The sequence below is a fragment of the Macrotis lagotis genome, chromosome 2 (assembly GCF_037893015.1).
Source record: "Macrotis lagotis isolate mMagLag1 chromosome 2, bilby.v1.9.chrom.fasta, whole genome shotgun sequence".
Classification (NCBI taxonomy): Eukaryota; Metazoa; Chordata; class Mammalia; order Peramelemorphia; family Peramelidae; genus Macrotis; species Macrotis lagotis.
In genome coordinates, this window is record NC_133659.1 from 153,194,300 (window position 1) to 153,211,866 (window position 17,567).

Here is a 17,567-nt window from a genome sequence, read left to right on the forward strand (position 1 = left end):
TATCTTTATCAATTTTCCCAACATTTATCTACATATATGCTTATTTATCTCCCTATCATATGTATCATCTATTATTTCTATCATTCAGCTCTCTTCCTCCTCCTTTTCCCTGTTTCTCTCTTCTTCCAAGTTAATTAAGAAACAGTTCAGGAAGCTTTAAACCTGTTGATCAGTTTTTCCAAGAATAGTTCATAATTACTGGGGTCCCCATACAGCAGTAAATGGCATTGGAAGTGCCTTGAAGCAGGATCTACACACATCTACACACACACACACACACACAAATACACACACAGCAGTGACAGTTCCACCCTTGAAGACTCTTGGGATTCAGGGAACCAGATTGTGACCTCTTTCACCTGGAACATTATCCATGCCATATGGATAGTGATGGAGGAAAGATGGATGTGTTTACTCTGGGAACCCTGGGCTAAACTGGATAATATGTTTGGGGTCTCTGGACCTATCCTGGTGTTTGGACTCACCAGATTCCAAAATAAAGTAACTGAGACCATGAGTAAATTTTAGTCAGAATGCAAGGTGAAACTCCACTTAAGATACTTATTGCCACATTTAATAAATGCCTGCTATACTCTGTGTTAAACTTTGAAGATGCAAAACAAACAAAAAAAACCCCAAAACAAAACACAACCCCTGTCTGCAAGGAACTTGTGATCTAATGGAGAAGTGTAGTGGATAGAGTACTAGCTTTGCAGTCAGGAGGACAGGAGCTCAAATGTGACCTCCTAGCAGTGTGACCTTAGGCAAGTCACTTAACCCTGATTGCTTCACATCCAGAATCATCTCCAGTTGTCCTGATTTATATCTGGACACTGGACCCAGATAATTCTGGAGGAGAAAGTGAGGTTAGTGACTTAGTACAGCATCCCCTCACTCAAATCTAATTGATGTGCTTGTCATGGCATCACCTCCCTGATGGATTGGTCTTCAAGAATCAAGGACAAACATTATTGATTAAGAAAGGGAAGGTACAAGAATTAAGAGCGAGGTTGGGAAAGCCTTTCTTGTAGGAGAAGGGATTTTTGTTGGAATTTAAAAAAAGTCCAGCAAGTCAATAGGTGGAGATGAGGAGGGAGAACATGGGGGGGGGGCTGGGGGGGACAAAAGCTGGATAGGAAGGACAGTAGGAGAAAATTCCTGGAGTCAAGAGATGGAGTGTTTTGTTCACTGAGCAGAATAAAGGTCAGAGTCACTAGATCTAAGAGTAGCAATCTACAATAAAATAATTTTTTTAAATGGAAATGTCAACTCTAAAAAATTTGAGAAAATGTGAAACTCAACACTAAATTTTTTTTTCCTGTTGATTTGTAGTCCTTTGGGGCAGCTATCCGTTTATTGTAAATCCTCTATAGTTATTTCAAGAAAGTACAAGGTTATTTGCCGCTCATTGGTGTTAATCTAGGCCTTAGTACAATGTCTTGCACATACTTTAATATGTCAAAAAGATCCTTGATTTGATTGTCATGGGTTCTCTCTCCACCCTAAGATAAATCTTTGTGAGTTATTGTGATCAAAAAATGAACGTAGCACCTTGCGCCTCACCTTTTGGTGATAAGCTTCTCCAGATTTAGCTATTTTGGACCTTGGGTGACAGACAATACAGCTTGTCCCTGGCTGAGTACTCCAAGTTTTTCCAGCTGGGTAGGATCTGCCAGAGCTTGTGCTGGGCTGGCATGTGGCCTTCCAGCATCCAGGGTCACCTCCACTCCACACTGAGGTACGGGGACTTCAGTGGAGTTCCTAGGAGAAGCTTCCTTAGATCTTTGTGGACAGTGAGTACGTTTTTCCTAGGGTGGATGGAAGGAGGCTCTTCCCTTCCCTTCCCTTCCCCACCCCTCAAGGCATAGTTGACTTCCAAAAATAATTCACATTTATAAAGCACTTTTATTTGATGAGGTATTTATGACTTGTTAACATGAATCGTATTACTAAGAGGGATTTTTCCTTTTTTCCTTCAAACTCCCCAATGCTCCTTGTAAAACACGGAGCGAGCCCCCTGATAGCTTTGGTCTCCAGGCTTCTGAGCCATCCGCAAGCGTCACCCGGCCCTGCCGGCTCTTCTGCAGGGTCTCGTTTAAGTGGCCTTTAAACAAATTCCCTTTAATAAAAACTGCACCATAAAAACGTAATGAGTCCGGCCCTCGATTGGGGCCGGGGCGGGCTCGGCGGGGGGGGCAGCGGCTTCAGCACCGCCCGGCGCATTTCTGTTTGCTCGTCCCCACTTCGGGCGGGGCGGGGCGGGGCGGGCCGGGCCGCGGGGGCAGGTGCGAGGGCCCGGGGGGCCGGCGGGCCGCGGGGGCCGCCGCTCCGGCCCCGGCCGCTCGAGGCTCCGCCCCAGGCAGGGCGCAGGGCGGGCAGTGCTCGGGGGCCCGCCCCCCCCCCCCCCCCCCCCGCCGCGGCCCGAGCCCCCGTCCCCGCCCGCCCGGCCGGCCGCCCGCGGAGGGGGAGGAGGCCGCCGCGGCCGCCGTGGCCAGAGCCGCGGGAGCCGCCGCCGCGCTGCGCTCGCGTGTGAGCGCTCTCCGCCCTCCGCCCTCCTTTCCCCTCCCTCCGCCCGCCCGGGTCGCGGCGGGGCCGTGGCGTACGTGCAGAGCGCGCAGAGCGAGTGGCGCCCGCCCGCCCTCTTCTCCCCTCCGCCAGCCGGGCCGGGCCGGGCCGGGCCGGGCCCAGAGGCGAGGCGGCCGCCGCCGCGGAGGGGGCCGAGCGCCGGGAGCCGGGGCGCCGCGGGGGCGAGGGCCCGGCGGGCCGCCGCGGGGGCGCATGGCGCACTAGCGGCCCCCGCCCCGGCCCCCCGCCCGCGCCCGCCCTCCCGTTCCTCCCTCGAGCCCGGCCGGGGTCGCCGCCGCCATGGCCAATGACAGCGGCGGGGCCGGCGGGCTGAGCCCGAGCGAGCGGGACCGGCAGTACTGCGAGCTGTGCGGGAAGATGGAGAACCTCCTGCGCTGCAGCCGCTGCCGCAGCTCCTTCTACTGCAGCAAGGAGCACCAGCGCCAGGACTGGAAGAAGCACAAGCTGGTGTGCCACGGCGGCGCGGCCGAGCCCGGGCCCGGCGGCGCGGGAGGCCGCCCCCAGCCCCGGCCCGCCGCGGCCTCCCCGCACCCCGCGACGCCGCCCAAGGCCGCCGGGGCCGGCCTCCGGGAAGCCAGGAGAGCGGCGGCGGCGGCGGCGCAGCAGCAGCGGCGGCGCCGGGACGCCGCCTCCCCGGAGGCCGCCAGCGCCGCGGCCACGGGGGAGGCGCCGCCGCCGCCGCCCGCCTCCGCGGCCGCCCCGGACGCGGCCGCCCCGGTGCCCGCGGCCGGCAACGGCCAGGGCCCGGCGGCGGGGCCCGCGGAGGCGGAACCGGGCCGGGACGAGTCCCAGCTGAGCCCGCCGGGCCTGGGGCTGATGCTGAGGCCCAACGGGCAGACGAAGCCGCTGCCGGCGCTGAAGCTGGCGCTGGAGTACATCGTGCCCTGCATGAACAAGCACGGCATCTGCGTGGTGGACGACTTCCTGGGCAAGGAGACCGGCCAGCAGATCGGCGAGGAGGTGCGGGCCCTGCACGACACGGGCAAGTTCACCGACGGCCAGCTGGTCAGCCAGAAGAGCGACTCCTCCAAGGACATCCGGGGCGACAAGATCACCTGGATCGAAGGCAAGGAGCCGGGCTGCGAGACCATCGGGCGCCTCATGAGCAGCATGGACGACCTGATCCGCCACTGCAACGGCAAGCTGGGCAACTACAAGATCAACGGCAGGACGAAAGTAAGTGCGGGCCCGGGGCGCCGGCCGCCGCCCCTTCCTCACGTGCTGTCATTGCCCCGGCGCCCCGGGCCCGGGCATCGCCCCCCTGCGCAGTGCCCTCAGGCGCCCGACCCCCTTCCCGAGCTGCCTGTGCTTGCTCCTTCCCAAGTTGGCGGCTCTCTGTCCCAAAACTAGCTCCCTGGGGAAAGTTAGGGTACCCCCCCCCCCCCCCCCGGGAAGCCTCGCTACACTACCCGGGACCTGTTTGCATAAACTCTTAAATTCCAGTGATTCACCAGATTATGGTTGACACAGCTAATTGCCTTGTACTTCTGGCAAATGTGTCTATTGGCTACAAAAATGAAAAAAAAAATCACCTGAATGGCCGGTTAACCGACATCAACTGGCTCCTTCTTGTGGCCCCTTTTGCTTTTCAAGTCTCACTAAAGCAGGTATATTTTGAGCAAAATATTTTATCAGGTTTTCCTTTAGGTTTGATTACATTTGAATGGCTTCCTTTGTGTTTTTCCCTTCCTATTTTTCTTTTGTCCCCATAATATAATCATATCTCTAATCTTTTGCCTTATGATAAAGTACAGTAAACATTAATCCCAGTCTTTTCCTTCTATAATATACTCTTGCAGTTTTTTTTCTCCTGTTATTATACTCAGAAGCACTCCCTGGCTGTTTCCATGAGCCCTGTAGTAGTGTTAAGAAAGAGAAACAGTAGACAAGTACCTACTAATTTGTTTTTCTGGAATTGTTCACAGAAAAGCATGTGTATTGTGAATCTGTTAATATTATAGATCAGTCTAGTTTTAGATTTATGTAAGTTGTTTATAGCTTTTTCCTAACATTTTAAAAACACTTCTCAGTGTTTTTATTCTACCATTTACTATAAATGTGTGTATATAAATACATATATGTAAATGTATGTATATGGTTTCATCAAGTATTTTGTTATTACTGAACAGTTTTAGATGCCTCCTTTCCCCCTTCCCAATCCCTGTCAACCTATACTCAACTTCTTCCCTAAAAAATCTTAAGGAAAAGACAGATCCAAAAGAATTACAGCAGCTTCGTTGTTAAATTGAGACATCCGAAATTCAAATGGCCTTACCTGACAGATTTTTATCATAAACTTAATAAAAAAAAAGATCAAACTGTCAATAAAGTAATTTCATTTATTTTTGAATAAAATCTGTTATAAAAAAATTGTGCAGCGGTATTGACCAAACTGGGTTGTTGAAATAGTTTGCTGAGTGATAATATATGGTATAGGATATAATATAAAGGTTACCTACATTCATACTTGAGGTATGAATCTAAGGTGTAATCTTGAGTTTTTTGAATGAGATAATTCAAAATCTGGCGTGTTCACTGCTCAGTAGTTGAGCTTTCCAGGTTAGCAGTATTGAAGGAAAGGGAAGGATGGTCTCTTATCTTTGTGTTCAGCTGACTTGCCAGGGGAAGGGGCTGTAGTCTCAAAAGCTTTTTTAGAGTTGTTGTTTCCCTAGGGAGATCATTGTGAGGAAGTGGCCACCTGCTTCCTTTGGAATCCCCTTAGCAGAAGAAACAGTGGCTTTAAAACCATTCAACTGTAGCCATCTTCACATGGTAGTTACTAGAGCTAACATGAAGGTGAAGTTTGTCTTGCAGATTTGAACTTGTGTTTGCTATCCAAGTATTAGGAATATTTAATTCCAGCATACAGTCATCATCAGGATTTCTATTGTAATTCTTCTTGATAGGATTTTTAAAAAAAATGTGAAGGAAAAATCTAAAGGACTAAGATGAGAGTTGAAGGTCAGAGTCCCTGATAAGACAATACCTTTGTTTAAAGGCCACTAACTTCATCCTTAACTCTGATCAAAATGTCTTGCAAGGGTGAGAAACTGTTAATCTTTTAGCTCTACCTAGAGTTTTCTTGGAGAAAAAAATATATCAGCAAACAAAAAGCCATCTCATCCCTGCTAGTCTGATGACTGATCCCATACCTGAATGGTCTAAGAGTATTTAGGTGGTTTTTTTTTTAGGTTTTTTGCAAGGCAAATGGGGTTAAGTGGCTTGCCCAAGGCCACACAGCTAGGTGATTATTAAGTGTCTGAGACCAGATTTGAACCCAGGTACTCCTGACTCCAGAGCTGGTGCTTTATCCACTCCGCCACCTAGCTGCCCCACGAGTATTTAGGTTTTTTAAAAAAACATAAAATGTTTATTTTAGGCAGTCCTTCCAAAAGATGCTTGCTTCATTTTTGTAATAACTGTTAACCAAATTAGTTTTGCTATCAGCATAAGAAGAACAGGAAAGCTTGGATATAGTGAATGATTGTAAAAAAGGGCTGCAGTTACTACCAGTAATCTACTTTTTAAAAAATATGATAGACTTGAATTTTTAAAATCTGAATATTGAAGACTGCAAAGTCTGTGGCACTCTAGGATTGGGGCATAGCTAAAATCACCATATAATCTGAACCAAAAAAAATAGACTATATCCTCTGACAAAGGCTATTCCTTTTGAACATTTTTTAAAGCATATGTTTTCCTAGAAATTTGGACAATCTTGGAAAATCTGGCATAAGATAGTAACTTGAAGGAATTGTAGATTGAGTAGAAATTTAAAAAATGAGGTAACTAGCTAATTGTTCTTATACAAGGAAATGGACATCAACTTCAAAATCACTCTTTAGAATACTTAATTGTTTTAGATGTGTATCTGTCTGTATGTATAGAGGGGGGAAAAGATTATAGTAGAATAAGAGAAACTACTGTGATATACACCAGGTTCAACCTCTTCCCATGATGCTCTTCCTGTTTCATTTCTTTTGAGCCCTTCTCATTGTGTTTTCTCCCTTTTCTGTTCTTTGACAACTTGTACATTTTCTGCTCTGTCATTCCCCTTTTCCTAATCTTTAAAATCTGTACTGAGTCCAAAATAGTTAACTCTTGTTAAATAGAAAAATGTGAAAATCTAAAGTGGTATTGAGGATAGATGAAGAGGAAAGAAGAAAGGCAAAATAAAGAGTGTCACAAATGTTTTGAGGATTATTTACTTCCCTGTGAGAGATTTAAAAATTAATTGGTCACCCTGAATCACTTCTCCATTTGAGGGGGAAAATGAATTATAATTTATTCATTTAATAACTTGTATAAGATACATATTGTTTTGTATATGCTAACATTTTTACATAAATTAATCCTGGGGGCAAATAAAAGAAGTTGAAAGGTATTTGAAGAAAAGGAGCAAAATGAGGGAAGATAAAGCAGCCAGTACAGATTTATCATCAGGTTTCCAGTTAGGTAATGCTATCTTAATCCGGGAGTAGGATATGTATTCATGTATAGTTCTAAAATCGGTTGGAATCGACTTAGAAGAAGAAATCGTGGTTGGATGAAGCAGGCATCAAAAAACACTTTTTTCCTCCTAACCTTTACAACTTCTGGCAGTGTTTCTCTAATGTTGGCTCCTCATATGTACAAATTGAAGGAGCTTGTTTAATAGCTATATCAGAGTTTATGATCAAATTTCCCTATGGCAGAAGAAGCTAAAAACATTTTCAGTTAAAAAGTATACTTAATATCAATTGCTCAAAGCACAATTTTTAAGAAAGGAGCTATGTTCAACTTTGGAACCTTTCAAATGTTGTTTAGTTAAAAATATAAATAAATGTTGTCTAATAAGTATTTTTTTGCAGAATATTTTCACATATATTCTCATTTGCTGTTTACAGGTTATTTGAAAGATTTCTTACATATTATATACATTTACAGTTCTTTAATCTACAGTCAAAATAGAAATAATTTCTATAGACTTGCCTGTTTTCCATAAACACACCAAACTTAAATTGTATTTTTCTCTCTCTTGATTCCCCTCATTTTCTTCTCTCTGAACTTCTTATGTAGGCTATATTTCTAAACACTTAACTTTATTATATTGTCAGTAGTACATATCTTCACTTTCATTTATTTTTCACAGAGTATGAGATTTCTCATTTTTTTTATAGCTTTTGTTAAATTCCCACTCTTCATCTCTTCAATCCATTCTTTTCCACTTGTGTCAAGTTCTAGGTTTCTCCTCCCTCTCATCTATTTATTGTAAATCTTTATTTTTATTTATTATTATTTTTTTAAAAGATATATTGGTCTCCTTTGGTATTTTCTTCTCTTAACTTCCCAAGTAGTTGTCACTTCTCTGAACCTCAGATGGACCATTTTTTTTGAAGCTAGACTCTCTTTCTCCTTTCCTTAACTAGAATGACAATCTCCCTGAGGTTGTTATTATTCTTGGTCCTTATCAAACTATCTTACATTTATTTAACTGTTTACAAGTTGCTTCCTTTAGTGATATATAAAATCCTTGAGAGTAGGAACTATTTCATTTTTGTCCTTTTTTATCCCTTCTTCATCTTGCACAGAGTGGGCATTAATTGTTGAATTGTGTTCATGCTATGTGACCTACCTACATTCTTGACTGTTTTCTTAGTTCTTCTTTGTCATGTTCCCCTGTTCTTCGCCCTTTTCTTTGAACGTCGGTGGCTTTCTTTTGGATAGATGTTATCACAACAATTTCATTTTTCCTTTTATTTTGGGTTTTGGACTAGCTAAACTCAGGAATACTGGTATGTTCTTTGGGCAATTTATGTAGTTAAATGTCCTTTGACATAGAAGTTACATGGATTAGAAGTCAAGTATCCTGAGTTCAAATCCCATACCATCCATTTCTAGCTATATGATTTTGAACAAACAACCTCTTTGCGTTTCAGTTTTCTCATTTGTAGAATTAGATATCACCTGTTACCTACTCACAGAGTTGTTCTGATGATTAAAAATATTTAGCTATAAGGATGATAGGTCCTGGGAAGGAGAAAGCATAGTTACCACTGATGAAGTGTAAAAATTCATACACAATTCAAAAGGTAAAAGAAATGGAAAAATTCACCTCTCACTCCTTTTTTTGAAGATTGGAATCTCTCTGTTTTACCCAAGCTGAAACTGTGGCAGCCACTTGTAGTCTGATCCTCTTGCTTATTGGCTTTTTGACCTGCTCTCTTTCATTCCTTGGGCAGACTCGTAGCCTTCCCTGCTCTCCAAGGGCTCACACTATTTTGCTGCTGGATTTAATATTGACAACTGAGAGGTTCAGTCCTGCTGCAGCAGCCTGGAGCTCCAGAGTTCACACACTCCTCCAAGCTCAGCCTCCCCTGAAGCCGGGTTACATACAGTATTTGTCAGCACTCCTGGCAAGTTGATTCTTTCAGAAAAGCTCATAATCCTTATAGAAGACAAAATGAATTTTACCTTCAGTATCTCTTGTCTTTTTCTTCCTTTCTTATAACCAACTCTTTCCCCCCTACCCCAATTTTTTCTCCTCTTCACTTTTTATTTTATTAATTGATGTCTGACTCATAACCGTGATCCTGGTCAAAGCTGTAATAAGCATATAAATATTATGTGTACTCTTAAGTTGACTAATGTTACTGTTGATATAGTTATTTGAAAAAGAACTGTGGTATTTATGTCCTATATGGAGTCACTAATCCTCTATTTCTTTCACCTTTTGAATTGTGCATGAATTTTTATACTTCTGCATCAGTGGTAGCAATGGTTTTTCCATCCCTGCACATATTATCCTTATAGCTAAATCTCTTTTAATCATCAGAACAACACTGTGAATAGGTATAGGTGATATCTAATTGTATAAACAAGAAATTGGACTCAGAGACTGGGTTACTCAAAATCATATAGCTAGAGAATGGATGGTATGGGATGTGAATGCAGGTTACTTGACTCCTAATCCATTTATTTTTCCACTAACATTTCAATTTTCTATTTCTGTTTTGGTGATTTCATGGGAAAAGATCTCCTAGGAAGTTAAGCTAATAAAGTATGGTTCACATAAAAATAAGAGTTTAGGATTGTAGGACCACATGTAATTCATGAGAGTGGGTGCAAGCATGGGATTTAAATTGCCTTAGAGGGGTGCCTGGGTGGCGCAGTGGATAGAGCACCGGCCCTGGAGTCAGGAATACCTGAGTTCAAATCCGGCCTCAGACACTTATTACCTAGCCGTGTGGCCTTGGGCAAGCCACTTAACCCCATTGCCTTGCAAAAACCTAAACAATAATAATAATAATAATAATAATAATAATAATAATATAAAATAAATTGCCTTAAAATTAGAGACAAAAGATAAGTCAAAAATAAATGATCATTGTTCAAGTGTGGTACTAGAGAACAAGAATAAAGAGAGGAGTAAAATGATGTTATAGTAATTTATGTTTATTGTGATTCTCAGCATAAATAATATTAGCTTTATATTAAAAAGTCAATATTATAAGTGCAATGCTATTTATAAAGATTTCTGTCTTTTTTTCCTGTCTTTTTTTTTTTTTTTGCAAGGCAGTGGTTAAGTGGCTTGCCCAAGGCCACACGGCTAGGTAATTCTTAAGTGTCTGAGACTGGATTTGAACCCAGGTACTCCTGACTCCAGGGCCAGTGCTTTATCCACTGCCCCACCTAGCCACCCAATTTCTGTCTTTTAAAAAAAAAACATGGGAACTGAAATGGGGGGGCCGGGAAATCCTCTGCTGTTTGGAAAAAATGTTCTAACTAGAGCTAGGTATTCTCTTGGGATTTTAGAGGCAAGTTTTTACTCTAGTTATAGAGCAGACCTGAGTGTAGTTGAGTAGTTTGACCCAAAAGATTATTGGGGGGAAACTCAAAGATTATTAAAGGCACAAAGTCTAATTTTGATATGGTTATTAATGCTGGAAGTAATTAGTTCCTATAATACTTTTTGGCAGAGCTGTTGATCTATTTTTTTAATTTAATGCATTTAATAGTGTTTTTCCAATTACATGTAAAGATAGTTTTCAGTATTCATTTTTTAAAGATTTTGAGTTCCAGATTTTTCTCTATCCCTCCTTTTCCTCCTACATGTCCAATCATGTTAAACATATGTCCACATTAGTTATGTTGTGAGAGTTGGAACCAAAAGGAAGAACTACAAGAAGGGGGGGGTGAAAATAGTACACTTCAATCTATATTCAAACTTCATAATTTTTCTCCGGATGTAGGTGGCATTTTTCATCATGAGTCTTTTGCAGTTCTCTTCTATCATTATTTTGCTGAGAGGAGCTAAGTTTATCATAGTTGATCATCACATAGTATTGCTGTTCTTCTGGTTCTGCTCCCTTCACTCAACCTCAGTTCATGCAAATCTTACCAGGCTTTTCTGAAATCCATCTGCTCATGATTTCTTACAGAACAATAATATTTCATCACATTGATGTACCATAACTTGTCCAGCCATTCCCCAATTGATGGGTATCCTCTCAATTTCCAATTCTTTGTCACTACAAAAAGGAGCTGCTATAAATATTTTTGTATATGGGGTTTTCCCCCCATTTTTATGTTCCTTTTGGGAAACAGACCTAGTAGTGGTATTACTGGACCTAAGGGTGTGCAGTTTTATTGCCCTTTGGGCATAATTCCAAATTGTTCTATAGAATATTTGGATCAATTCACAACTCCACCAACAGTTAGTGTCCTAGTTTTCTCAGATCCCCCTAACAGTGATCATTTTCCTTTTTTGTCATTTTGGTAAAATTTAGCCATAAAACCTCAAAGTAATTTTAATTTTCATTTTTCTAATCAATGATGATTTAGAGCTTTTTTCCTTATGACTATAGCTTTAACTTCTTCTGAAAACTGTTCATATCTTTTGACCATTTATCTCTAAATATTTTTTATGGGCAAGTTTTCCCTTTGTCAAAATGATTCTTGTTTAAGCATTTATTGGTGATGCTTTCTTGAAGATCTTTTGACATACCAAAATACATTAATATAATACAAAAAAATAGTTTTTTTTAAGGCATCAATTTAGGATATGTTGATGATCTTTTGAGATACAAAAATTTGAGTGGTCACTTTGTCCATGTGATTACTCATAATACTACTAAAAACTTTTTCCTTGGGTCCCTCACCTTTGAAGAAAGGAAAATTTCTAGGGGAAATCTTTCTAAAATTATTTAATATAGCTCGTGTATTCTGACATTTTGGCCATATAGAACTACATTTACAATCTAGGGTCATATGAACTTTTGATTTTATAGTTGTAACACTATTATTCTTGATATTTTTGAATACTATTTGGTTTTGGGGGTTATAAAGTTAAAGAGTAGTATATAAACATATCAAGGATACAATGTCAAGTGATCAAAAAGACATATTATAAAATTAGCCTGTACAGGACTAGGACAATACCTGAACTTGCTAAGTAATTCTTGAACTGAAATTTGCCAGATCTAAGTATTAATCTGATAATTTTCTAAGCTTACAATTTATGCTTTAGCTTACTTAAGAATGTATTCTTTACCACTGAACATTTCTGACTTGACATTGATTTTCTTATAATTACAAACACACTTTTAGTCAATAAAGAAGCTTCCTGATTGCTAGTTGAATTTGAATACTCACATTCTTCCTTAACCTTCATTAACTAGATATAATCTTCCTTTTCATTTGCTTAAAGGGAAAGAGGAAACAAATTCCTAAAAATATCAATTGGGCAGAAAAATAGAATAATCGAATAACCATTATATATATTTATAATAGACATCACTTTTATAATAGACATTACTTTTTAATGGATAATTGGTAATTACATCCTGTGTGCTTAGCACTTTGTTGGATTGTAAATTTGGATAAGAACAAATTTCTTTCTTTGGGCAACTTAGAATCATATATGAGTGTAAAGGAATAGGTTCACATCTTTCCCCATCCCATTAATATAATTATCATAAGAGCATTAAAGTTTTAAATATATAAACAAGATGTTCTCTTTATGAGGTGAGACTGTCTTGAGTCAAAAATGGAACAGCTGATTGGCTAACCATGCCTCTGTGGGATTTAAATGACTGGAAGAATTTAAGTAGTCTTTGAAGTAGTGAACAGTCAATCAATCAACTTGTATTTACTGACCAAATATTATGTGCCAGGTACTGGGGATCCTGATATAAGCAATGAAGCAATTCCCACTCCCAAGGAGTTTATCCAAGTTCTGGAGATGAAGATTCCAGTTCTACCTTTAGACGTCTTTGAGAAGGAATTACTCCCCGGTGTGTGTATGGGGGGGGGGGGCATGATAGTTTCTCTCGATCTCTGTGTCTTTCTCTCTCTTTCCCACTTTCCTCCTACCCCAACCCTATTGACCATGTTATCAGAGAGGTTGGACCAGTATCAGACAGTGAATCCAGTTGGGATCAGGGATTGGACCAGTCACCAGAGAGACAAAGAGATGAGGACTATCAAATGTATGGAGAGGCAGTTCCTCAAGAAGGAAGTCAGCTTCAAGGATTATGACCTTTTACATCAGGAAAGAATTCTGGTTTTGAATTCAAAAATCTCCTCACCCATAAACTGCAAGTAGATGTGATTTATTCTTTTTCTATAGATATATCCAGTATAACTTCCTTTATACTCTTAAGTTTGAGCTCATTCTTCAAATGGACTTCTGTGAATTTGTAGGAGAGTTTCCCTCAGGGAGGGAAACATTCTCCTTAGGGAATATTTTGCATCAATTCTTCTTACTGCTCAATCTTGGGAAATACAATTGCCAAAAAACTAATTAAGTCCACTTGATGATGATTAATAGGAAACACACTAAAGGCGGCTTGTGAGAAACTATATGGAAAAACCCAGGCCTCAGAATTACCTTTGAGAGTAATAATTAGCCACCCTCTAGGGATGTCAAAATCTTGAAAGCAAATTGGGGATGTGATTTTAAATGGGGTACCGAATGGAATATGAGATATGTATAAGATAATTATATTACTATATATGACAATTTCTTAAGAGAAATTTAAAGTCAAATATTCCCTGAAGTCTGTGGGGAAGAAGTATGATTTCAAGCAATCAAAAAGACAGATTTTTTGTGAATTAGAAGACCTAGACTAAGGTTTGAATTTAGCCCCAGGGCCTAGCTGTGGGAACCTAGAATATCCATTTCACCTCAGGTTTTCTATCTGTAAAATAAGAGGTTACCATGACCTCCCTCCCTCCCTCCTTCCCTCCCTCTCCTCAATGGCAGGGGGAAGAAAACCAAGCAACTAAACAGTTCAGAAAAAATAACAGCATACTGAAAAACTGATATTTGTACTATTTCACATCTTTTGTCCCAATTCTTTTTCTATTATCAACTAGACCCTAACTAAAAAAGACAAGTCTTTTATTCATCCTAATTGATTTATCTCATTCCCCGTTTTAAATATTTGATTCCTTCTTTAAGCTTTCTACAATACTCCATTCTCCACTCCCCCTTTACTTAACTGTAAACTTTGCTAATTACTAGGAAAATTGAGACCATTTAGGCAAAGCTGCAACTTTTCTTATTTTCTTCATTTCTAACTATCATCTCTTCCCTTCTTGATTTCATTTTTTGACAATGATGTCCTTAATATCTGCCAAGGTCAACTTTTCTACAAAGATATTTCATCCCATCTCTTCCTGTCTTCTCCAAAAGATTGCATCCTCAATCACTTCTTTCTTGAATCTTCAACCTTTCCTTATCCACTAGTTATTTCCATAATGGCTTCAAACGAAGTTCCCCTCAAGGTTTAAAAAACCTACTTGCTACAGTCCTGTTATTTCTTCTTTCATTTCAGACATACTTGTCTATATTTGCTGTTTCTACTTGTTTTTCTCTCCTTTCATTCATCATCCCTTTGCAGCATGACTTCCAGTCTCATCACTGACCTGAAACTATTCTTCAATGTTTATGATTTCTTAATTGATGAATAATGATCTTTTCTCAGTCCTCACTCATTTCATATTTATTGATTGCATTTTACACTACTGACTCTACACTATTCTCCTCCCGAATAGTCTGTGTTTTCTGGGTTTTCATGATTTTAATAGTCTGTGTTTTCTGGGTTTTCATGATTTTAATCTCTCTTGAGTCACCTCCTTCCTGTCTAACCAGATCTCCTCAGTCTCCTTTATTGAATAATCTACATCAGACCTAGCTGGAGGTGGTTCCTTAAAGTTCTGACTCAGTCCTCTCCTATTCTCTCTATTTTTTTTTTAGAATCTAACCTCTCATGGGTATAATTATTATCTTTATTCAAATGATTCTCTATCCTAATTTTTTTCATCTGCTTCAATCCTGCTTCAATATTTGGCCAACTGGGTGTCTCAGATATTCAAATTCACCCATGTCCAAAATTAATTCATTATCAACACTTCCCTTTAACAAACTTCCTAATTCTGTCACAGTACTATCTTTTTACTTTTTCAACTTTGAAACCTTGGTATTATTCTCTACTTTTCACTCTCTCTCACTCACATATTCAATCAGTGCTAGAGCTTTCTATTTCTACTTTTATATTTCATCTCATTATTTGACTGCTTTTCTCTACTCATACACCTAGTACCATAGTTCAGGGCCTGAATTTCTCCTAAATTCCTTTTGCAGCTTCCTAATTTGTTTCCTTGCATCTAGACTCTTTTCCTACTCTAGTATATCCTATGCGATACTGTCAAAAGCACCGTGCTGACCAATTGGAGTTGATGGAATAGTGGCATATAGGTTAGAATACAAACTACTCTATTTAAAAGTCCTTAATAGCCTGGCCTCAGCCTGTCTTTTTTTTCTGTACTGGACAATACTCTTACTTTCAGTAATCTAGGAAAACTGGCTTTCTCTCTTCCTCACACTCAACATTATGTTTTCTGTCTTCTTGCCTTTGTATTGTCTGTCTTCATGCCTAGACTATCTCCTTTTTTCTGCCTCAAAGTCCCTTTATTCTTTGGAATACAGCTCAAACTCTAGGATCCTGTTTTGATCTCTTCATCTATTTTAAGTACTATCCCTACCAAATTATCTCATATTTTGCAACTTAGTATATGTTTGTATTCATTCATTCTATGTATATATATTTTTCCAGTCTCCATTATAATGTATGCTCTGTGGTTTTATTCCTTATAATTATTCCCATTGCATAGTATATAGTAGTTGTTTAATAAATGTTTTTGATTGATTTACCAAGAAAAGGGGAGGTAATTTCTTATATTTTTTCTTTGGGTTCAAGTTTGGTTGCCCCTGAAATTTTAAGATCTGGAATAGACATTTAAAAAAAACTGACAAATTAGATCATACTCAACAGAGGGTAACCAAGATTTAGAAGCACGCTGTCATTATAATAACTGACATATATACAACACTTTAACATTTGCATGTATTATCTCATAAGATGCCATGTGAAGAATGGTTGAAGGAACTGAGAAGAAAAGGTTTAGGAGGGAGAAAAATAGCTGCATTTGAATATTTGCAGGTCTGTAATTTATTTATTTGTTTATTTATTTTTAGATTTTCCAAGGCAATGGGGTTAAGTGGCTTGCCCGCACACAGCTAGATATTTATTAAGTGTCTGATTTGAACCCAAGTACACTCCTGACTCCAAGGCTGGTGGTGCTCTCTTCACTGTGCCACCTAGCCACCTGCAGGTCTGTAATTTAGAAGAGATTTAAACTCATATGTGGGAGTTTAGAAAGAAGAACAGATAAAAGCTTCAGGAAGTTAGGTTTAACCCAATCTAAAGAAGAATTTCTTAGTGATTATAACTTTGCAAAAATGCCATCTATGAGATGGCAATGGCAAGTATGCAGGGGTTCGCCAACCTCTTGTCTGGGATTTTGTAAATTTCATTCTTTCATTGGGTAGGCGATTAGAATAGATTATCTCAAAGGTTAATTCAAACTCAGATACTCTGTAATGATGGCTCCAAAGTTTGTTTTACAGAAATACGATCAAGGTGTAAAGGATAGAATGCTGGACTTGAAATTAGAAAGTACGTGTTAGAATCTTGCTTCAGAAATTTGTTTTGAAATCATAGGCAAGTTATTTAACCTCGAAATGCCTCGTTTCCCTATTCTATAAAATACACATAATACTCACCTGTCCTTATTTTGACTTGTGTTCCTCTGGGAGGCTTATGATCTTTAAGTTGTCTGTCTGCATTCATCCTGTCTTTGAGATACTGTTTTACTCATATAAGAAATTGAGTAGTTTTTTTAATGTAATTATTACTCTTTTACTTTTCTTTTTCCAGATTTTTTTTTCACTTCAATATTTTTCCAGTTTATTGTTCTATCTTAGATTTCTTTGGAGAGATTAACCACTGGATATTCATTTATTCTACTAATTATTTCTGCCGTACAGACCATAAATTCTGCCACTTGTTCTCTCCTTCTGTCTCTCCGGGGTCTCTGATTTATCTCTCTAAATATTCAGAAATTGTCTACCATACTTTTAGGAGTTGGTTCAGTTTACTTTGCCTTGCAGTGTTCATTTGGAGATAGTTGTTGTTTTTTCAAATTATCTTGCTTTTCTGATTTTACTTTCTTCCCTGTTGATTTATTTGCTTGTGTTCTAGGTTTTAACTGTTTTCTTCTTTCTGATATCCTTGGTTATTTGAGAGTTTTTTCTTTTATACAGTCAGTTCTGCTATTACTTCATACATGAATTCCCCCAAAAAACAAAGCTTTATGCAAAAGTGAACAAAAAGCCACACAAATTATGAGGAAAATAGGGTTAGGAACCAAAAGCTCAGACAATAGTATAACATTATAGTAAGGAATCTATAAATATAACAATAAATAATGATCCATTCATGACCCTGGGTTGCTGCTTGTCCTGTTGCCAGGTTGCATCAGCAAGTTGGGCAGGGGCAGGTGAAACTCCTGGCTTTGGGCTAGAGGTGCTTTTCAGTTCAGTCTTCTTTCCTTAATTCCTCCTGCACCAGAAGATGTACAGTAAATATGGCACT

At 40.0% G+C, this 17,567-nt stretch overlaps 1 protein-coding gene across 1 annotated transcript in view; it reads left to right on the forward strand.

Annotated features, from left to right (window-relative positions):
- The first annotated feature begins 2,822 nt into the window (after window positions 1–2,822).
- The window catches only part of EGLN1 (egl-9 family hypoxia inducible factor 1), a 65,855-nt gene continuing 51,110 nt past the window's right edge, over window positions 2,823–17,567 (forward strand). The window contains exon 1 of the mRNA XM_074223013.1: window positions 2,823–3,762. Coding sequence (XP_074079114.1) covers window positions 2,866–3,762 — 897 coding nt within the window. The 5' untranslated portion in view covers window positions 2,823–2,865. The remainder of the gene's footprint in view (window positions 3,763–17,567) is intronic.